The sequence below is a fragment of the Rhinopithecus bieti genome, unplaced genomic scaffold, assembly GCF_001698545.2.
Source record: "Rhinopithecus bieti isolate Rb0 unplaced genomic scaffold, ASM169854v2 scaffold_14839, whole genome shotgun sequence".
NCBI lineage: Eukaryota > Metazoa > Chordata > Mammalia > Primates > Cercopithecidae > Rhinopithecus > Rhinopithecus bieti.
Genome location: NW_016808133.1, coordinates 2,143,635 through 2,166,276, shown reverse-complemented (window position 1 = coordinate 2,166,276; position 22,642 = coordinate 2,143,635). Strand labels below are relative to the sequence as shown.

The 22,642-nt window shown below is 44.5% G+C and overlaps 1 protein-coding gene across 6 annotated transcripts in view; it reads left to right on the top strand.

Moving 5' to 3' along the window:
* URB2 (URB2 ribosome biogenesis homolog) overlaps positions 1 to 22,642 on the top strand; it is a 44,304-nt gene that overhangs the window by 5,148 nt on the left and 16,514 nt on the right. For 4 of the 6 annotated variants that reach the window (XR_001887933.1, XM_017885610.1, XM_017885606.1 and 1 more), the window contains exons 3-8: positions 1,282 to 1,458; positions 3,932 to 7,262; positions 12,255 to 12,415; positions 14,559 to 14,669; positions 16,215 to 16,457; positions 19,934 to 20,021. Coding sequence is in view for 5 of the 6 variants with exons in the window: in XM_017885610.1 (XP_017741099.1) it covers positions 1,282 to 1,458; positions 3,932 to 7,262; positions 12,255 to 12,415; positions 14,559 to 14,669; positions 16,215 to 16,457; positions 19,934 to 20,021 (4,111 nt within the window). In the remaining variant the exon portion in view is untranslated. The remainder of the gene's footprint in view (positions 1 to 1,281; positions 1,459 to 3,931; positions 7,263 to 12,254; positions 12,416 to 14,558; positions 14,670 to 16,214; positions 16,458 to 19,933; positions 20,022 to 22,642) is intronic. The other 2 variants (XM_017885611.1, XM_017885609.1) reach the window with 2 other exon arrangements.

Here is a 22,642-nt window from a genome sequence, read left to right as displayed (position 1 = left end):
AAAAAAAAAAAAAAAAAAAAAAAAATCCTGGATGGCATCTTCCAATAGAAGACTGTTTCTTCTACACTGAAAATCTGTTGTTTAGTTTAGCCAACTTCGTCAATAATCTTAGCTAGACCTTCTAGATAACTTCACCTGGAACTTTTATGTTATGAAGATGGCTTCTTTCCCTAAACTTCATGAACCAACCTCTGCTAGCTTCTAACTTTTTTTTCTGCAGCTTCCTTACCTCTCTCAGCCTTCATAGAATTGAAGAGAGTTAGGGCCTTGCTCTGGATTAAGCTTTGGCTTAAGGGAATGTTGTGGTTGGTTTGATCTCCTATCCAGACCACTAAAACTTTCTCCATATCAGCAATAGGCTGTTTCACTTTGTATCATTTGGTGTTCACTGGAGTAACACTTTTAATTTCCTTCAAGAACTTTTCCTTTGCATTCACAATTTGGCTAATTGGTTTAAGAGGCTTGGTTTTGGTCTGTCTCACCTTTCAGCATGGCTTCCTTACTAAACTTAATTATTTTTAGCTTTGGATTTAAAGTAAGAGACATGCAGCTATTCCTTCCACTTGAACACCTGGAGGCCACTGTAGGGTTAATTGGCCTAATTGCAATATTATTGTGTCTCAAGGAATGGGAAGGCCAGAGGAGAAGGAGAGAGGGGAAAATAGCTGGTCAGGGTAATAGCATTTTGGTGGAGCAGTCAGAACACATAGAACATTTATTGATTAGGCTTGCTGACTTAGAAGGACACAGTTCATGGCACCCCAAAACATTTAGAATAGTAACATCAGTGATCACCGGTCACAGAGCACCATAACAGATAGAATAAGAATGAAAAAGTTGGAAATACTGGGAAAATTACCAAAATGTGGCAGAGACACGAAGCAAGTGCATGCTGTTGGAATAAAGGATCTAATAGACTTGCTTGGCACAGAGTTGCCATAAACCTCCAATCTGTAAATGCAATATCTGTATCCACAAGGCACAATAAAATGAGGTATGCCTGTATAATGTCAGAAAAGGGGGTAAGACATGTTAGAGTTTCACCTGAAACTTTTAATTTGCCCTAACAAGACAAATTTGTTTTCCCGTTCTTATCCTTTAATAATAAACATTTTAAAATACCTGGACACTTAAGTAATATTACCAAAGGTAAGTTTTAAAAGAGAAGTTCGCCCCCATGGCAATTGCATTTGGTTATACCTGTAATGTCCCTATGATGTCTAACATCTTTCTCTCTTAGCAAATAAATTTATTGTCAGTATATGTTTCCTTCAAATTCAGGTATTACTTGACTGGGCAAGACAATCATTGGTTGCCTTTTATAAGAAAAAACTTGAGCTGAAGGAAGATATTGTTGAAAGGCTTTGGATCTACATAGATAACATTTTACATAGCAGAAAATTGCAGAATCTCCTCAAGAATGGAAAGACCATTAATCTTCAGATTTCCCTAGTCAAGGTAATTCACTCTTCTGTTGTCCTGTTATGTGTTGCATGCATCTCCATTGATTTCTTCTTCATGCTGGAAACTTGTTTTAGTGTCAGTTGTGTGACGATATAGAAAATATTAAGGTAGGGGAGAAGGATGTATTATTATTGGAATTATAATAATAACTATTGAATGTATCATATGCTGTAAGCGTTTTGTTATTTAATATTCAAAAAAAGCTTAGAACTATTTCATAAACAGGTCATTGATTACCTTTTTAATTGGAAAAGGTAGCTAGCAAATTATGCTTCTCTGATTTGTTTTTCTTCTTCTTTGCCTTTCTTTTGGCCTAGAGGGAGATCAAAGGCCAAAATTCAGACAGAAATTTCCTCAAAGGTTTTTTTCTCCCCCCCCCCCACTATGGCCTTTGAGCCACAAGTGCCACTAGTGGCTTGGCCGGCAACCCGGGGCCTCCTCAGTTTTTGACTGAAAGTGATTTTGAAGTCTCGGATCAGAAGTAGGAACTTCATTGTCAAAACTGAGTGTGTTTATACACCACGAGAATAGCTAGTTACGATAAAAACTACTACTAATTAGCACTTAATGTGTGCTAGGCTCAAAGAAGTTTAACTTTCCTAAAGTCACATGGCTGGTTAGTGGCAGAGCTGGGATTTGAACCTCACTCTGCCTGAGTATAAAGCCTGGGCTGTGAAGCCATAACACTGCCTCACCCTCATGACTGCAGGCAGAGAGAAAATCGTTAGAGGCTAGTAATGGAGAGGAACGAAGGTTGAGCTGCCTGATGGCACATAAGGCTTAACAGTTCTTGAGATTATGTTCCAAACTGGGTCACTTTTAAAAATAATAAACCAGTGGTCACCAGAGTGGCTTGTTTCAAGTGATCTTTTGGAATATGGGAAGAAAATCTTAGAATGTCTCCTTGTTTAAAAAGACATAGTTAATTTTATTTTTAGGTATGCTTCATAATTATATAAAATGTTAGTGCTGTAGCATATGTGCATAATTTATAAATAAATTACACTTATTGAGTATAAATGCAGGGCAGATTGATGAGTTGTATAATCAAAAATTTGGAGATCGCCGTAATAGTGCATTGATGTTTAAGGATTTGTCATCTTTGTTACAGCTTTTCCAGAGTAACTTTAAAAGTCCACAACCAGCAATTACTTGAATAGAAATAATAATACCTATCTCATTGGGGCACCTGATAACTTAGCACCTGGGATAGGTTTGGTTCTCAGAAAGGCTGGGAGCAAGTCACTTAACCTGTGAGTGAATGAATCTGCCTGGTTCTCATAATTTCTGGTGTTTGTGAATTTTGGAATTTTGAGAGCAGTAGACAATAGATTTGCTGAATAATAAGCAGTAGCAACATAACATTTGCTTTCCTTTTTTAAAATTTTTTTGAGATACAGTCTCTGTCATGCAGGCTGGAGTGCAGTGGTGTGATCTTGGCTCACTGGAACCTCTGCCTCCTGGGTTCAAGCGATTCTTGTGCCTCAGCCTCCTGAGTAGCTGGGACTACAGGTGTGCACCACCATGCTCGACTAATTTTTATATTTTCAGTAGAGATGGTGTTTCACCATGTTGACCAGGCTGGCCTCTTGTAATCTGCCTCGCACTCAGCCTCCCAAAGTGTTGGGATTACAGGCATGAGCCACCATGCCCAGCTGCTTTCCTTTTTAAAAGAGTATCTTTTGCTTTGACTTTTTTTTAATAGAAAAAGTATAATTGACTATAAACATGTATTTTTTTTTCTTTTTTCAGACAGAGTCTTGCTCTGTCACCCAGGCTGGAGTGCAGTGGCTCGATTCCAGCTCACTGCAACCTCCACCTTCCAGGTTCAAGCCGTTCTCCTGCCTCGGCCTCCCAAGTAGCTGGGATTACAGGTGTATGCCCGGTTAATTTTTTCATTTTTAGTGGAGTCGGGTTTCACCATGTTGACCAGGCTGGTCTCAAACTCCTGACCTCAAGTGATCCACCCACCTTGGCCTCTCAAAGTGCTGGGATTACAGGTGTGAACCACTGTGCCTTGCCTATAAACATGTATTTTGGACCACAAGGTCATAATTTAAGTGCTACTTTCCTTCAAGTGCTACTTTCCTTCAAGTGCTACTTTCCTTCTGCCTGGTAACATCTAAGTTCAGTTGCAGGTTTAGGGTCTAAGGGAAAGTGATATTTGGCATTTAAGCCCTTTAAAACTCAGCTTTAAAAAAAGGGACAACACATTTACAAAGGCACGGATCCTTTTCTAGATTTGCATTGGTGGAAGATGGATGTGTGGAGGAACTGAAACAGGTGCTTTGCCTTGTTTTGATGCACTAAGCTTATGTCAAGTTCATTGAAATATGGTAATCTGGGCATTTCTTTCTTACCAAGATGAGGGTAAGGGGTGAGTTTGTTGATTTTTTTTTTTTGATACTTTTCTTGTGTATATGGGTTTAAGGTCAGTAATGGATTTTCTTTCTTTCCTACTGTTCAGATCATAAATGAAAGAATAGCTGAGTTCTCTCTTCGGGGTTCCCAAAGAAACATCTGTGCTGTCCTTCGATGCTGCCAGGGCATCCTGTCAACACCTGCCCTTGCTGTCATCTACACAGCCAAACAGGAGCTGATGGTGGCCTTGCTGAGCCAGCTTTGCTGGTCGGCCTGCAGGCAGCCAGAAGGAGCCGTGGTAGCCCAGTTGTTTGAGGTCATTCACCTGGCCCTTGGCCATTATCTCTTGATCCTGCAGCAGCAGGTCAACCCAAGACGTGCCTTTGGGGATGTGACTGCTCACCTGCTCCAGCCGTGCCTGGTCCTGAGGCACTTACTCTCCGGGGGCACATGGACGCAGGCTGTCGAGGGCCAGCTGAGGCAGGTGCTGAGCCGGGACATCAGAAGTCAGATTGAGGCCGTGTTCCGAGGAGGAATTTTTCAGCCTGAGCTGCTGTCATCCTACAAGGAGGAGCTCTTGGACCAGCAGCAAGGGGATGTGAAAGCAGGAGCCATGAAGAACCTTCTGGCTCCCATCGACACCGTGCTCACCAGTCTGGTCAGTGCTGGCTACTGTGCAGCATCCCTTCATACCTCTGTTGTGGCCAATTCAGTGGCCTTGTTGTATAAGCTCTTTCTAGAGTCTTACTTCAAGGAGGGAAACCAGCTTCTTTGCTTCCAGGTTCTCCCCAGGCTGTTTGGCTGCTTGAAGATTTCACACCTGCAGGAGGAGCAGAGCAAAGCCCTGTCCACATCAGATTGGACCACAGAGCTTTTGGTTGTGGAACAGCTACTAAACTCAGTGGCCAACAACAATATCTACAACATCGCTGCTGACAGGATTCGGCACGAAGAGGCTCAGTTTCGCTTTTACCGGCATGTGGCTGAGCTGCTGATAAACCATGCGCAAGCACCCATACCAGCCTGGTTTCGCTGCCTGAAGACTTTGATCTCTCTGAATCATTTGATTTTGGAGCCAGACCTGGATGACCTGCTGGCTTCGGCATGGATCGATGCAGAAGTAACAGAGTTTCGAACCAAAAAAGCCCAGGAGACGCTTATTCAGACTGTCTTCCAGACTTATGCCAAACTCCGACAAGTGCCACGGTTGTTTGAAGAAGTTTTGGGGGTGATCTGTCGTCCAGCTGCTGAGACACTGAGGCAGCCTGTGCTGGCCTCGGGCCCCTCCACGGTACTGTCTGCATGCCTCCTAGAGCTGCCTCCGAGTCAGATCCTGGACACGTGGTCCCTTGTGCTGGAGAAGTTCCAGTCTTTAGTCTTGCCCTATTTGCAGAGTGATGCTGACATGGCCCTGAAGTCACTGTCACTGAGCTCACTGCTGCACTGCATCATGTTCAACATGAGGAGCCTGGACAGCAGCACGCCCCTGCCTATCATCAGACGGACGCAGTGCATGATGGAGAGGATGCTGAGGGAACTGGTGCAGCCCCTGCTGGCCCTTCTCCTGGACCCCCCAGGCCCAGAGCCAGAGCTGTGGCTGCAGAAGGTCAGTGACTCTGCACTCTTGCTCGCTTACACCTGGGCCCAAGTGGACACTATGTTAAGTTTGAACTGTAGCCAGTATCACTCTATGTCTGGGGCCCTTATAGGTGTTGCTGTGGAGATCTTGAATCTCCCTTCGTTGCTCCCAGGTGTAGAAACACAGCATTGGAAGAAGATAGAGAAATTTACAGCCCAGTTCAGCTCTCTTGGTAGATATTGCTTGGAACAGCTGTACCTGCAGAAAATGAGAAGAACTTTAATGCAAACTAGTTTCCGGTCTGAAGAAGCCCTCCAAAGTTTGAGGTGTGATGCTGCCTTTATTATTGGTTCCAGCAGAAAAAGCTTGAATCAGAGAACGATGGCTTCCTGGGATGGCCAAGTGGGAACAGTGAGTGGACTCACATACCCTGTAGCACACTGGCACTTGATTGTGTCAAATCTCACCATTCTGATGCCCTATCTGTGTCCAGATGATGTGAGATACCTGGCCAGTGTCCTCCTGAGAACTTTACCAATGGGCAAAGCCCAGGAAGGCTCAATAGAGGAAGAGGCATACGTCACACTGGAAAAAATATCCAAAGCCATCCTTCATAGTCCTCTCTTTCCAGAGATGCAGTCCCTTCATTCTGCTTTCTTAATGTGCGTAACTGCAAGATGCTCCAGCATTCTGTGTTCTGGTGCCCAGTGTGACTCAGGTCTTGTCAGTCAGCAGCTTCCCTGGCTTTTTGAAAAGGACCACATGGTTGTGGGTCATTGGGAAAAGAGATTTGCAAAAGCTGGACCCGAAGGTATAGAACCTAGAGGAGAAATTGCCAAGAACTTACTATCCCTGGTCAAGGGTGACTTCCCCATCCAGCTGGAGGGAGAGCAGTTGGAAAGCATCCTGGGGCTTTTGGAAGTGATTTCTGCTTTACAGCTGGACAGCCTTTTACCACCCTATCATGTGCATTATTTTTTTCTGTTACTGTCCATGGCCATCACCAGACTAGGATGCTCTTGCTCCTCCTCACTGGCTCTCAAGTTCTTGATGACTTGCTACCAGCTTCTTGGTTACCTGCAAAAGGGGAAAAGTGCTCGCTCTGTGTTCAAGATCATGTATGGTAGTGATATTTTTGAGATCGTACTGACCTCATTGTTCAGAGCTAGTGGTAGGTTCCCTATTGAGATGGATGATCCCACTTGGCTGGAATTCCTCCGAGTGATAGGTACGTTCTTAGAGGAGCTAATGCAGATGCTCATCCAAATGAAGCTGAGCTTGTTGCTCAATTTTAGAAAAATCACCACATTCCTCTCTAGTTCCAAACCATACACGGAAGCAGCTTCTGGCAAACAATTGGAAAATCAGAACCCCCAGGGCAGGCAGCTCCTTCTGGTGTCTTTAACCAGGTTGTGCCATGTCCTGGGACCTTTCCTCAAAGAGCAGAAGCTGGGCCAGGAGGCCCCAGCAGCACTGTCCGAGCTGCTGCAGCAGGCTGTGCTGCAGGCGGGAGCTGTGCTGCAGCTCTGCTCAGTGCGAGGGGACCAGGGCTGGCACCTTCCCTCCGTCCTCATCTCATCCGTCAGCGCGCTCTTGGAAGCCGACATGGGTCAGCACTGCAGGGATGGAGGAGCCAACATTTCTCAAGTAACCGACAGGACGCTGCTCTCCCACGCTGCCCTCTACCAGGGTGTTTACTCTCAGATACTGTTGGAGTTGCCAGCTCTTGCGGGACATGATCAGTCTTTTCGGGCAGCCTTGCAGTTTTTGACTCTGTTCTTTTTGGCCCCAGAACTCCATCCCAGAAAGGACTCTGTGTTTACCTCCATGTTTCATTCTGTGAGAAGAGTTCTTGCAGGTAAGATATTTTCTCTTGAGCTAATTCTGTGTTATAGAGGTCTAGTTTCCACTGCTCCCCTTTTTGGAACTGGGAATAAGTGAACACGTGATGTGTTCAAAACGTACCACATGTGGACAGTGAGAAGATCTCCCTCCTAGGCCCGGCACCCACGACTTCATGCCCTCTGTTTACATTCTAGGCATACATTAGCAATTACCGCTACAACTAGTTCCCTACTTTCTGTGCAGACAGCAGCCTCCTCAGTGTGTTGCTCTGCACCTCAGTTGCTCACTTCTTTTGGAGGTTGTTCTGTGTAAGTTTATAGTTTTGAAATCTGCTGCTCTTCAGCTTTTTAGCCTTTAACTTGTCCTGGCTGCAATGAGATACACAGATACCTGCATCCTTAGTAGACTCTTATGTATCAGACTTTCAGTGCCATAAATTGACTTTAAAAAGATATAACAATCTTTTATACCTTTTTAAAAAAAGTACAAATCAGAGCCAGGCGTGACAGCTCACGCCAGTAATCCTAGCACTTTGGGAGACTGAGGGGGCAGATTGCTTGAGTCCAGGCAACATGACAAAACCCCATCTCTACAAAAAATACAAAAATTGGCCAGGTATGGTGGCACACGTCTGTCGTCCCAGCTACTCAGGATGTTGAAGTGGGAGGATCACTTGAGCCCAGGGAGGTTGGTGCTGCAGTGAATCTTGATCCTGCCATTGCACTCCAGCCTGGGTGACACAGTGAGACCCTGTCTCATTTAAAAAAAAAAAAAAAAAAGTACAAATCACTTAATGTCTTTTTTTTTTTCTTTTTTCGAGACGGAGTCTCGCTCTGTTGCCCAGACTGGAGTGCAGCAGCATGATCTCGGCTCATTGCAACCTCCACCTCCTGGATTCAAGCGATTCTCCTGCCTCAGCCTCCCAAGTAGCTGGGACTACTGGCACCCGCCACCACGTCTGGCTAATTTTTTTGTATTTTTTAGTAGATACAGAGTTTCACTGTGTTAGCCAGAATGATCTCGATCTGACCTCATGAAGAGTTTCACTGTGTTAACCAGGATGATCTCGATCTGACCTCATGATCTGCCCGCCTCAGCCTCCCTAAGTGCTGGGATTACAGGCGTGAGCCACCGTGCCCAGCCAAATCACTTAATTTCCAAAGAGCCTCTTACAGTTCCTTGAGGGCAGGACTGTGCCTTCCTTAGTTCACACACGCAATCCCCCCCACCCCGCCCATGTTGGGGTGCTGCCAGGTACAGGTGCTCACTGGACCAAGGCTACCTATGATGTCATCAGAGTGTTTGAGTCTGAAGGCAGCCTTCCAGGCAGCAAACTAGGACCTCATACACAGTCTCAAAGCGAGAGAGCTCATGTCTTCCTGCACAGAGTCGACCTTTACAGCCCCCTTGTGAAAGGTTAACGGGTTACGAGGCAGCCATTAAAATTATAATTCTGAAACCTCTTATGAAGACAAGGGCTAGAAATATATAGAAAATATTGTTAAGCAAAAAAAGTACAATATGAAATGTTAAATATGCCACAATTACAACTTTGTAAAATATGTATTCATGCAGAAAAGGGCTAGAAAGGCATCCAAAAATTAAAATAATTATTGCATTAACATGCGTTGTATTAGTGCAGTGTAATATGTTGTGATTGTTGCTATTTTCTTATTTTGTACCACTTTAATGTTGCATTTTAATAAGAATAAATCAAAATACTTTTCTATGATTTAAACTTGCCATAAGCAGGGAATAGATGATAATGTTTTTGGAGGCCCATTTAGAGTTTGTTGAGGTTTTCCTCTAAATATAGTGAAAGATGATTAAGATTTGTTACCTTTATTAGGGTATAAATACACTTTTATTCCTCCCAAACAAACAGTTAATGGAAGAGATTTCTTCTGTTTCAAGATGGCACACACCACAATTGTGGGGGGTCTTTTCTTTTTTGTTTTGGTAGTAACAAAAGGGCTGGGGTCAGGTCAGTCTTTTGAGGTGAGGTCTGCAAGTCAGCCAAGTCTGACCCTCGTTAATGTCACGTTAACGTCTGTGTTAAGCACACGTTAAGGTCTGTGTTTCTGGGTGGAGAAGCTGTGACGGATGGGGCCACAAGCGTGCCTTTCAGTACGTGAGGGTTAAATGGGTTCTCGCAGAAAGTAGAGCCATCTGGTCTGCCTGTGCCAGCGCCAGAACTAGAGTGCCATGGGCCAAATCACGCTGCTGTTGTCTCCCTTTCAGTAACCTGTCTCTGGCTGGATTGTGGATTAACTGAAAGGCTTTGATATTACATTGTTCTGTCTTACTGTGTCAGGGTATCTTTTAGTGAATGGTGTTCACCTTCTTAATGGGGGCTAAAATCGAGTCTTTTATTAAGCCTAATTATAGTGTTCTAAGTGACTGGCCCAAGAAACGGCAGCTGGTGGTCTGAAGCTCTGCCCTTGTGCCCTTTAGTTAACAGAATATTGTGTCCCCCTTTTCCTCTTCAACCCTGCTGAGTTGAGGCAATCTCTTTTTTTTTTTTTTTTTTGAGACAGAGTCTCGTTCTGTCACCCAGGCTGGAGTACTGTGGCATGGTCTTGGCTCACTGCGACCTCCGCCTCCCGGCTTTGAGCGATTCTCTTGCCTCGGCCTCCCGAGTAGCTGGGATTACAGGCGTGTACCACCACACCCAGCTAGTTCTTGTATTTTTAGTAGAGATGAGGTTTTACCATGTTGGCCAGGCTGGTCTCGAACTCCTGACCTTAAGTGATCCGCCTGCCTTGGCCTCCCAAAGTGCTGGGATTACAGGAATGAGCCACCGTGCCTGGCTGGGTTGAGGCAGTCTTTAAGTCCTAACTGTATGTCCCTGGACTTTTGGTACCTTATTTCCCCAGGGACAGAGCCCCTCGGTCACAGCGTGGTCAGGGTTGGGCAAGGCCAGACTGGTACACTGTGCCCTCAGTTCATGGGCCTGGGGTGTTGCTGTGTCCAGGCCTCTTCCACCTGAGCTGTTAGACACTGTCCAGGGAAGTGCCAGAATTGTGAATGCTCTGGAAGAAATGCCAAGTGAGGAGTGGCCCAAGGCTTTGGGCAGGAAGAGGGAGTGTGAAGAGGGACCGTGCAGGTGCCCCAGCCATGGAGTTCTCCCTGTGTCCTTAAAGGTGGCTCAGAGGTGGGCTTTTGAAAAGAATGCCTTCTGATAGTAAAACAGAGGGCCTGAATTCGATTGCAGAAACCAACATTTCTAAAAATGCTTCTTGGCTGGGAGTGGTGGCTGGCATCTGTAATCCTGCACTTAGGGAGGCTGAGCCAAGAGATCACTTGAGGCCAGGAATTTGAGACCAACCTGGGTGAAAAAGCAAAACCCCATCTCTACGAAAAGCCGGTGCGGGTAGCATGCACCCGTGGTCCCAGCTACGCCGGAGGCTGAGGCGAGAGGACCCCTTGAGCCCAAGAGGTCGAGGCTGCAGTGAGCCATGATTGTGCCACTGCACTCCAACCTGGGTGGTGGAGTGAGACCCTGTCTCCAGAAACATAAAAAAAAAACAATTAAAATGCTTGAATGTTTGAGGCTGTGTCCTGCTCTGGAGATGAGTGAGGTATTGATTTTGGCTTTTGTAATTAAGTAAACAGACATTCGCACACATCACAGGGTAAAGGTGGGGGAGACGCCATAAAGTGAACCAGAGCTATGGGACTCGGTGGAGAGGCCAAATACAGGCCACGTGTGAGTGGCCCTTGAAGCGTAGCTAGGGCAGGTGGAAATGGGAGCCTTTCGTGTGAGGGGACTATGTTGTGAGCTCTGTGGCCTTTTTTTATTTGCCAGCCACAGGAGTTGGTGCTGTTATGCTCACTTCGCTGATGAGGGAGTTGAGGCTCAGATAAATCATGGGTCCAGGGTTTTACAGCTTATGGGAGACTTGGACCTAGATCTTTACCTCCCAAAAGTCCACTTTCCCCCAGTGCTGTAAATAGTAAGCAAAGACAGGAAAGCAGGAAGGTATTCTGGCAATGTGGAATAGGCAGGTGGGGCTGAAGCGCTGGCTGGAAAGATGACCTGGGGCCAGATGATAAAGGGCCTTGAGTGCCCTGGCTTTGGGCGTTATTGTGAAACTGTGGGCCCAAGGACACTGGGGATGATGGGAAACAGCTGGGTGACTTCCTGACCGTCATCCAGGCCTGAAAAATGGAGCTCTCTTAATCTTTGTGACTTTCCCATCTGTTTAAAATATCACCCACTCTTGCACCCCTACCAATTTTATAAGAGAAACACAAAGAAAGTAGAGAAATAAAATACAGTTGACCCTTGAACAACATAGGGGTTAAGGCACCAACTCTTGGCACAGTAAAATATTCCATGTATATCCTTCTGAAACAATTCTATTTAAAAAAATCTTATATTACTTTTGACTCTCTGGAAACTAAACTACTGATAGCCTACTGTTGACCAAAACCTTACTGATAATATAAACAGTTGATTACCACATGTTTTGTCTATGTATTTATGTATTATATTCTTACAATCAAGTAAGCTAAAGAAGATGTTATTAAGAAAATAATAAGGACGAGAAAATGTATTTGCCATTCATTAAGTGAAGTATATTATCATCAAGGTCTTCATCCTCTTCATCTTCACACTGAGTAGGTTGAGGAGGAGGAAGAGGAGGGATTGGTCTTGCTGTCTCGGGGTGCCAGAGGCAGAAGAAAACCCATGTGTAAGTGGATCCATGCAGTTCAAACATTGTTCAAGGGTCAACGGCACCAAGCAATAATCACTGTCTTCTGTGGTTCGGAGTTTACCTCCTAAGCATGGCTGTCGTCTTCTGTGTTTGCGTGTGTGAGAGCATGGCATCACACCAAATACGTGTACCTGCTTTTTCCACCAGTGCTTGTATCACCATGCCCCTAACTTCGTGATGGTTGATGGCGGCCACAGCTGTGTGCAGTTTCATCCTGTGGCTACTTGGTAATTTATTTCACCTGTCTGTCACATCTTAATAGTTTTGGTTTCTTACCCACACAGATCCTGAAATTCCTGTTCGGGTCACTCAGGATATTGAGCCTCATTTGGGAGCCTTGTTCACCCAAATGTTAGAGGTTGGGACGACAGAGGACTTGAGGCTGGTGATGCAGTGTATTCTCCAGGGACTGGACGTCAGTAACATGTGGAAAGCAGATGTGCAGGTGGGCGGCTTCTCCCTCCTTGTGTGGCAGGCTCAGAAATCATGTCGGCTCAAATGGGAAAACTGATTTGAGATCTGGTGTCACCCTTAAAACTAAACAAATTCTAACTGGTAGAGACTCTAGGCAAAGAGGGAGTCTGTGAGAGGGAGCCCTGGTCTGTGGAACAGCCCAGGCTGCGGCGTAGGGAAGGCCTTAGTTTTCAAACGGGAAGTCTTCAAATTACAAATGAGTGGTCTTATTACGTCAAATACTAAGTGTTACACATTCACAAAACTGATACATAAAAAGGTTAAATTCTGCTCATTCTTTGCTGAAGACCTCTTACACCATGCTTTTTGAAACATGTGGCCTGATTGGGCCATACTGCCCTCATGCCAGCATCTGAGAAGCACCTCAGTTAGCCTGCCCCTTCAGTTCTGACAGAAGTCACTGATACAGCCTGCATGTTGTTGCATTTGCTGAGTGCCTTTGCACAGAGCTCACATGCTGGGATTTGCTTCTGTGAATGCCTGTGGGCACTGGACCGGTCAGATGTCTCTTACACAAGGAAGAAGGCCACAGACCACAGAGCCAGTGGTTGGCGGAGCAGAGACTCCAGACAAGGTCTGTGATCTAGGCATATTCTTTCTGCCTCGTGAATGGCTTGTTGACTCCTGGTCATATACAGCACACTGGTATTGGGTACTGATTTGGGCAGGGGAAGAAACAAACCCAAATTTCTGTTTGGACCAGTTGGTCAGGAGACTTCCCGGAGGAAGTGAGACTCCAGCTGTGCCCTGAAGAATGCAGGAGACTTGGTTGGGGAGCAGAGATGAGGGGAAGGGAGGCGTGCACTGTGCAGGCAGCGTGTTGGGCTGCCAGGAGCAGGGGATGTACAAGTGTGAGAAGATGGACAGGGAGAAGTGGTGTGGGGGGGCGGGCCCTGGTGGGGAGATAGCCTGTAGGTGGGCAGGAGAGTGGGAGTGGAGATGGGGCTTTGGGGTGTGCATAGTCAGAGGGAGCAGGGAAGGGAAGAGAGTGAAAGGCAGAAGCTAGGACTTTGGCTAGGGTTGTAGGGCGGGCTGCACAGCATTCGGGGAGAAGAGGATGGTGTGAGGCTGAAATAGAAACTCACTGACAGTGTGAAATGCCTGGCACCCAGTAAAGGCAGGGCTCTGCCTATGTCTCATGGTTTAAAACCTTATTTTTCAAAGGGGAAGTTTTTCAAATTACAAATGTGTGGTCTTACTGTATAAAATACTAAGTGTTACATACTCACAATACTGATACATATAAAAGTTAAATTCTGGCCCGGCGCGGTGGCTCACGCCTATAATCCGAGCACTTTGGGAGGCTGAGGTGGGTGGATTATATGAGGTCAGGAGTTCGAAACCAGCCTGGCCAACATAGTGAAACTGCGTCCCTACTAAAAATACAAAAATTAGCTAGGTGTGATGGTGGATGCCTGCAATCCCAGCCACTTGGGAGGCCGAGGCAGGAGAATTGCTTGAGCCCAGGAGGTGGAGGTTACGGTGAGCAGAGATCATGCCATTGCACTCCAAGCCTGGGTGACAGAGCGAGACTCAGTCTCACAACAAAAAGTTAAATTCTGCTCATTCTTTGCTTAAGGCCTCTCCCACCGTATATTTTGAAACACATGACCTGATTGGGCCATATTGCTCGAGGCTCGTATCAGCATGTAGCACCCGCGACCACAGCACCTGATCCGATTGTTTTCACATTTTCCTCCAGCCCCTCCTGTCTGTAAGCATGCATCGTTGCTCAGTGAAGTAACAGCCAGTGTCCTCTGCGTGGACAGAGCCTTGACAACACAGGCTCTCCATAATTAGGTCACAGTGTGTGACCCTTGTGCAGTTCACTGTCCTGGCCTGTTTACGTGCTTGGTTTAGTGAGATGCTGCTGAAAGACCCTGACTTGGCCCCAGCTCTGCTCATCTTCTTCACTTCCTTCCTGTCTGCGTGCTGATGTGAAGGTTGTCCCTCCCAGAACTTAACCCCAAGCAGGCCTTATCCACGTCCCCTGACACCAGGGCGCTCAATCCACTCCAACGCTGCAGCCCCAGGGACCAGGCTCCTTCCCCAGGCGGAGTTCTTAAGAGAGAACAAGCTATCTCTGCTGCTAAGTTTTTTCTCTTTTGCCCCAGGCTGTTGTGTCAGCTATTACATTGCTGAGGCTGCTACTGAACTGCCCACTCAGTGGAGAGAAAGCAAGTCTGCTGTGGCGTGCGTGTCCCCAGATAGTCACGGCTTTAACAGTGAGTACCCTCTGGAGATGTGTCCTCCAGCTCCTCCCCTCCCTCTTCCTATAAAGACAGAAGTCAGCCTTTTGGGGATCTGCTGCCCTGTGGCTTTATGCAGAGCGTGTGTGTGGGCTGCTTCCTGAGGGCGACGATGAGCAGGATGCCGAGTTTGTGTGGCCTGCCTGAACACATTGGTATCAACAGTTGGAGCAGTGGAAGGGAGGTGGTATCAAGGGCCATTTAGTAGCATTGGGAAGCATCAGACAGGCAGTAAAAACAGGGATGTAGTGATAAAGGGAGGCTATCGTGGAGGCCTGCTTAATTTTTAAAATTTTATGTTTTATTATTTTTTTAGAAATGGGGTCTCAATGTGTGGTCCAGGCTAAGGTGCAGTGGCTATTTGCAGGTGCGAACATAGTGTTCTGCAGCCTCAAACTCCTGGCCTCAAGTGATCCTTCTGCCTTAGCCTCCCAAGTCACCAGGATTATAGGTGCATGTCACTTCAGCCAGCTTGTAGATACCTATTTAATCAGATGATAATACAAGGAATTCTGGGGTTTTCTTTGTCCCTACAAAATGTTGTGGTTAGTTTAATGCGCTCGTTTATTTGTAGGAGTTTTGTGTGTGTGTTTAAGGCCTATGATACAGTGAGAATAAAATGCTTTATAGGATGGGATAGTAATGTTGCAGATAGGAGTTTATTTTGTTACAATCTTACTCAAATGTTAAAATTTGTGTCCAGTTGTTGCTAGGCTGTTTGTTTCACTAGAACAAAAGTCTGGCTCAGATTGGGACTGTCTCCTGCCCTCTACAAACCCTGACCTGGGTGTTCTTACACTTAGGTGTGAAGGAGCAGTATCTATTTTACCATCATCCTCTGCCCTTATTCTAGCTGTTGCTACCTGAGAGAATTGCCCTGGGTTAGCATGTTCCTAGGGCAAAAGGGCCTAAAAAACAGACTTAATATTCTCTCTTGTTTCCAATTTGGCTGCTTTGTCATTTTCCTGAGCATCTGTTTTGGTGGATGGCAGGGGTCGTCATCACTGAGTATGTGTGGTGAGCATCAGGAGAGGCACGTGGGCTATATATAGGGGTGACCTATGCTGACGGGCAGGCAGTGTTGATGATGTGTGTGGTAGGCCCTCACTAATGAGAACACCAGGCTAGAATCTGCTTATGTCCACCCAAAGGGTATAGCAGGGGTCTACACAGCCAGAATTCCCAGCAGAACAGTGAGCATTGTAAGAGACAGCCCTCACCAGGGCTGCTGTGTGTCTGAGAAGGAGGGTCACAGGTGAGCTGTCCCAGGTTACGTAGGTAAGACTTTGAGCTATCCTTCCTCTTGGGTCTGTTGTCTGTATTTTCTAAATCATTAATTGAATATCTTTCACTAGAGCTGATTTGTAAGAAGTTTAATAAATGGTATTTAACTGCCCACTGACCACATCAATTCATTTTGGAGCACAGACGTCTTTACCTCAGTCACTCAGTGCTACAGTGTTTGTGTTATTTCCTTGGGGAATTACTTTCATTTTTCCTCTATCTCATCTTGCCCTTTAGCTCCTAAACCGAGAAGCTTGTCAGGAGCAGCCTGTGTCCCTCACAGTGGTCGGGCCTGTCTTAGACGTCCTGGCTGCACTGCTGCGGCAGGGGGAGGAGGCCATCGGCAACCCCCACCACGTCAGCCTGGCCTTCAGCATCCTTCTCACTGTCCCTTTGGACCATCTGAAGCCGCTGGAGTATGGAAGCGTCTTCCTGAGGCTGCACAACGTGCTCTTCTCAATCCTGCAGTGTCACCCTAAGGTGAGAAGGAGGGCGAGAGCGGCAGGCAACTTTTCCTCTGCGAGCAGGGTACTTGACGTCTATAGAAAAGTGGCAGCAAAACTTTACTATTGCAGGACAATAATACAAATAATGAATTGCCAGGCAAACTTTCTGTTCTAGTAAATTTCAGAGCCAAGTGGTTTCTCAAGCATAAAAATGCTTGACCTTCATACTGGGCTTTGCGAGCGAGGTTTTCTTCATTGGATCTGGCGCTTTGAATAGTGTTTGTATACTACAGGTTGTACACTTCTAATCCAAAATGCTCTAAAACTCGAAACTTTTAGAGTGCTGACATCGTGCCACAAGTGGAAAATCCCACTCCTGACCTCACGTGACTGGTCGCAGTCATAACACAGTCAAAACTTTGTTTCATGCACAAAATTATTTAAAATTATTGTAGAAAATTACCTTCAACTGTGTGTATAAGCTATATAAAGTGAAACATAAATGAATTTTTAAATTATATTTAGATGGGTCCCGTCTCCAAGATATCTCATTCTATATATATGCAAATATTCCAAAATCTGAAATCTGAAACACTTCTAGTCCCAAAGCTTTAGGATAAGGGATACATGATCTGTACTATTTAAGGAAGCTCATTAGAAATTATTCTGTTTTTGCTCACCACGTATTTAAATAAGCCACTCACTTGCATAGATCTCTTCCTGGGCTTTTAATTCAAATGGATATAGGGAATGAGGCATCCTGAGTTCCAGTTTTGTAGTATGCTCCTTTTTAAGTTAAACTGAAACTGGGGATAAATGTCCCACAGAAAAAATTACAGTTCAGCTAACATTTATTGAACATTTGATATGTTCCGCCCCTATAGCAAGCCTGTGAAGGAGGCACTAATCCCATTTTATTGATGAATAAACTGGAGCTCAGTGCCACCAAATGATTTGACCAATGTCACTTAGCTGAGGCTAAACCTTAGACTCAAGACTTGTTATCTTTGACCAGTGTTCTTTTCATGGTGCCACCACTGTATGTATGGCTGACTATATGTGTAGGAACTCATAAATATGACAGTTAATGCATCGCTTAATGACAGAGACATGTTCTGAGAAATGTGTCGTTAGGCATTATTGTTGCGCAAACACCATAGATCATATAATACTTTCACAAACTCAGATGGTACAGCGTAGTGCACACCTAGGCTATGGGGTATAGCCTGTTGCTTCTAGGCTATAAACCTACAAACTTATACAGCACGTGACTGTGCTGAGTCCTGTAGGCAGTTGTAACACAATGGTGAGTATTTGTGCATTTAAACAGAGAAATATTCCATTAAAAATACAGTCTTATAATCTTATAGGACCACCGTTGTTTTATACAGTGTGCCTTTGACCAGAGTATGGTTTTGTAGTGCATCGCTGTGTATCATATATTCATGCACATTCAGATATTTTTAGGTGTTTTGATGTCCTAAGGCTAGAGACCTGCCAGCAATGCAGTTTTTAAGAAAAATACTCTCTGGTAAGCTATATACTCAGAAATTGGATCTAACTCTAAAGCCTTCCCCCATTAACAGTTGCCTTTGGCTCTGTTTATCTTGTCAGCATCTTTGTTTTAAAATCTCTCTGCTGTTGTTAGATTTGTATGTGACTGTGCAATATAAATGCAATGCACATAAATTACAAACTGAAATTACAGGTGCAGGATTTCATGAAGTTGATGAAAGTAGTATTAGAAAGCAGCTTGATTCTTCTGTTTGCAAAACCATTAACAAATGACCATTTAGTGGAATTAAGATCATGTAACGAATGGAGAAAATTGACCAGATCATGACATGGTATTACAGTAAAGAATGATGTGAATTAATCAAAGCTCACTCTCATCTGTTGGGGTTGTGTAGGGAATCTGATGCCTGACCACAGCATCAGCAGTGTGCATGGCAGGCCCACACGGATGTAAATACGCAGCCACAATCCTCTTAGGTACATGTAAAGGGTATAGCAAGAAGTCAGCACAGCCAGCGTACCCAGCAGAATGATCAGCAGCTCGTGCTGTTCCAAGCACTTGACATGGCTTAGCTTGTTCAGTCTTCGCGACAACCTCTCGTCTTCATTTTGCAGATGAGGAAACTGAGGTGCACACAGACAAAAAAGAGCTAGATGATTTGTTCAAGATCATAAGGAGCCAGAGTGTGAACCCAGATAGTTCCAAAAGGATTTGTGATCAGTATGATAGCAAAGGATTAAGAGAGGGTCCTTGGGGAACTGGATGAAACGCTGGAATACTTTTGCAAAAACGACTTCTTTCAGAATATGCTGCAAAAAGTCTAATTTGACATGAAGAATGTGGTATTATGCTATCAAAAATTTTGTTGGACAAATTATGCCAAAGAGAATAATCCCAACGCTTGGCTTACTCTCTGTTCACTCTCACACGTGGTGCAGCACTGTCCAGCAGTGGTCGGCAGTGGTGGGCGTGTGCTGTGTCTCCATTGTCCAGCATGGTAACCACTGGCCACAGCTGTCTTGACCACTTGAAATGTGGCCAGTGTGACTAGGAACTGAATATTTAATTTTATTTAATTCTAATTAATTTAAGTAGTCACATGTGGCTGGTGGTGCTCTGCTGGACAGTGTGTGGTTGTGATTCAGACCTAAAGATGATTGAGTATAAAAGAGGCATGTTCTGTCATCAAAATCTCATTTTTCTTTCTTTTTTTTTTTTTTGAGATGGAGTCTCGCTCTGTCACTCAGGCTGGAGTGCAATGGTGCGATCTTGGCTCAGTGTAACCTCTGCCTCCTGGGTTCAAGCAATTTTTGTGCCTCGGCCTACCGAGTAGCTGGGATTACAGGCACCGGGCACCATGCTTGGCTAATTTTTGTATTTTTAGTAGAAACAGGGTTTCACCATGTTGGCCAGGCTGGTCTCCAACTCCTGACCTCAGGTGATCCGCCTGCCTAGGCCTCCCAAAGTGCTGGGATTATAGGTGGGAGCTGCTGTGCCCGGCTGAAATCTCATTTTTCAAGATGAAGTTTTCAAGCAGAGCTTTTCACCACTATTAATTGAGAGGTTTTGGTCCCCATTTTAAGTGCATTTGCTTTAACATAATTTTTTTTTTTTGTACCAATGATACTTAAATATATGAATTAGTACTGTTCCTATTATTGTTTATTTCTACCCATTTCCAGAATGGATTAGCACCAGCTTAGAGTAAAAGCTGATTCCAAACCAGGATTGCCTGATAGACCTCCTGAAGTTATGCAGTGTGGGGGTCTCTGCCCTTGATAGTTAAAATAAGGGTCAAAGAGTCTAATACAAGATGGATGAGCAGTGACACCAGCATGTCCAGGCGAAAAGATGTGGCTACCCCGAGGCACACACAACTGGTTTAAGTGTCCCGATAGACAAGACTAAGAAATAAATAAGTATGAGCTCTTTTAAAGTAGAAAAACTTAAATAATCACATATGTACTTTTACATTCTGTTATCTGTCATCACAGGTGATGCTGAAAGCCATCCCTTCTTTCTTGAACTCTTTCAATAGATTGGTGTTTTCAGTTATGCGTGAAGGGCGGCAGAAGGACAAAGGTAATTTGGAGTAACATCAGATACAGTTTCAAATGTATTTATCATGAGGTGTTGGCTGCTGGCCACATATGTTACTGAAAATAAAACTACTCAGTTGTGTTTAAATAAGAGAAATGTTGATATCAAATGAATACTCAAATTTTTTTTTTTTTAAATTTCAATTGGTCACATTTTATCTTATCCAAAACAGTGGATGAATCAGGCATCTCCTTATTGAAGTAGTTCCTTTTCTGGGAAAAAAAAATAGCAGATTTAGGAAATGGTTACTGAGTATGTATATCCTATAAAGGGGATATAAAAATGACTTACAACCCCATTCCTGCCCTTCAGGAGCTTGTAGTTCAACAGGGAGATGAAAAGGAACAGGCAGGTATAGAGCAATCTCATTTTATAAAAGGGATAAGGTCCTTCTGCTCACTGCTGCAGCCTCACCTTGGCAAGGGTGTGTTTGTTTACTAGGGAAACACTAACCGCCATATGGCAATAGCATATATTATGTGTACAATTCATTTTTCAGCTTTGAAGTTGATTCTTGTTGAATTTCTAATTTGAGGGAGACTTTCAGTATTTTAAAAATTGCTGGCTGGGCGCGGCGGCTCATGGCTATAATCCCAGCATTTTGGGAGGCTGAGGCGGGTGGATTACCTGAGGTCAGGAGTTCAAGCCCAGCTTGGCCAACATGGTGAAACCCTGTCTCTACCAAAAATACAAAAATTAGCTGGGCATGGTGGCACACTCCTGTAATCTGAGCTACTCAGGAGGCTGAGGCAGGAGATTTGTTTGAGCCCGGGAGGCAGAGGTTGCAGTGAGCCAAGATCGTGCCATTGCACTCCAGGCTGAGCAATAGGGCAAGATTCCGTCTCCAAAAAAAAAAAAAAAGTATGAAAACCAAAATTGCATGACTTTCTATTTTATATTGCAGTATTTCGAAATTGCATAGCATGTACCAGCCCTGTACTGCCTGATGTGCTAAGTGGTAGGTCAGGGTGTCAGCTCAGATGCTCTGGGACCATAACTCAACTCAGGGTGTCAGAGAAGACCCTGTGACCGCAGTTCTGGGCCAACTGGAAATACACGAGTGGTGCTCAGCTTCTCTCCCACCATTGTGGTTCAGTTTTGTAGACCTAAGCAATAGCCCTTTAACCAGACAGCTTTTGAGAAAAGGGAAAGGGCATTGTTAACACTAGGCTTCAATTCCTCTGCCTGGTTTTGGGATCAGTCAGTGGCACAGTTAGATATTTCACTTCTTCCTGTGTCTGATGCAGAGCATGTCAGCTTAATATTGTGAATCGATTTAGGAGCAGCCTTCGTAAACAAGTTTCCCCTCCCATGTCAGCCTCAGCCAGTTGGTGGTGGCTGCCTGCAGTTCTGTGTCAAGGCCTCTCCCGTCATGTCTGAGCTCAGCCAGGAGGAATCCCTGTTCTTGTAGTCATGTCTGCCTGGACAGAAGGGGCCTTGCTCAGTGGTGGTGGAGCACAGCCTGGTCACACTGCCACAGGCGTGTCCTTTGTCATGTATTTGAGGAAGCACAGGAGCACATCACACTTCTGGTACTCTGTGCTGTGTTCATGTGAATGTAGCTTCATCATCTTGTCTGCTAAGACCTGGTTCTCAGACATATTCATGGCTTAACTGAGTAGAGTTTTAACTCTTATTCTCTCTTTTATTGGTATCTGATATGCTCTTTCTAATGGGCATGCATTAAATTGGTGGCCAAAATAACAAGTGCTTTGTATTCATGTAATATGTTGAACAGTCTGAAAAGAGAAGAAACAGTCGATGTTAGATATTAAAGCATATCACCAAAGTATATTTTCTGTTGAAATGCTACATGAATGTTAACAGTAATGTAATTTAGTACAATTACATTGATCTAGAAAAATTACATCTATAAAAGATATTTGTATGCTTATTCAGGTCTTCAAAAAAGGTATGCATTCCAAAAATCAACTTTATTGAGTTATATGCAATGTATGCATAACAAATTGCTTCTGTTTAAGGTATGCAATTTAATGGGTTTTATGTATGTGTGAAGCTGTTCCCACAATCAAAATACAGAATATTTTCCATCATCCTTAAAAGCTTCCTCTGGCTTCTTTGCAGTTTTTTCTCCACTGTGGTCACAGCCCCAGTCACCCATCTGCTTTTTGTCCTTATGGATTCGTTTGTGTTTTCTGGAGTTTTATAAAAACATGCCTGCCATTGTGCTGAATGACAGCAGGGAAGGTGCTCTCGTGTGCCGGAACTTCCCCATGGGCTGTAACGCAGGCTGTGGGGACACACATGCAATTAGGATTCTTGGGAGGAGTTTGTTAAGAGGCCCTGGATGGTCCTGACACTATATGGTAGGAAAAGAGCTAGGAATCAGAAGTAAATCTAGGAAGACAGTAGAATGTCTACTAATGATAATTGAGTCCTATGTCTGTGCAGCTATAAAAGGCACATAACACAAACAATTTCTGAAACTTAAGGAGGCAAAGACATAATTTAGGGTATCTCATTTTTTAAATCATATGTCGGTAAATGATTTTCTCCCCTTAAGATAATTTTAAGTTTTTTTCCATTTTATGCCTTTCTTATAGAACTCCATCTTGGTTTTTTTTTTTTTTTTTTTTTTTTTT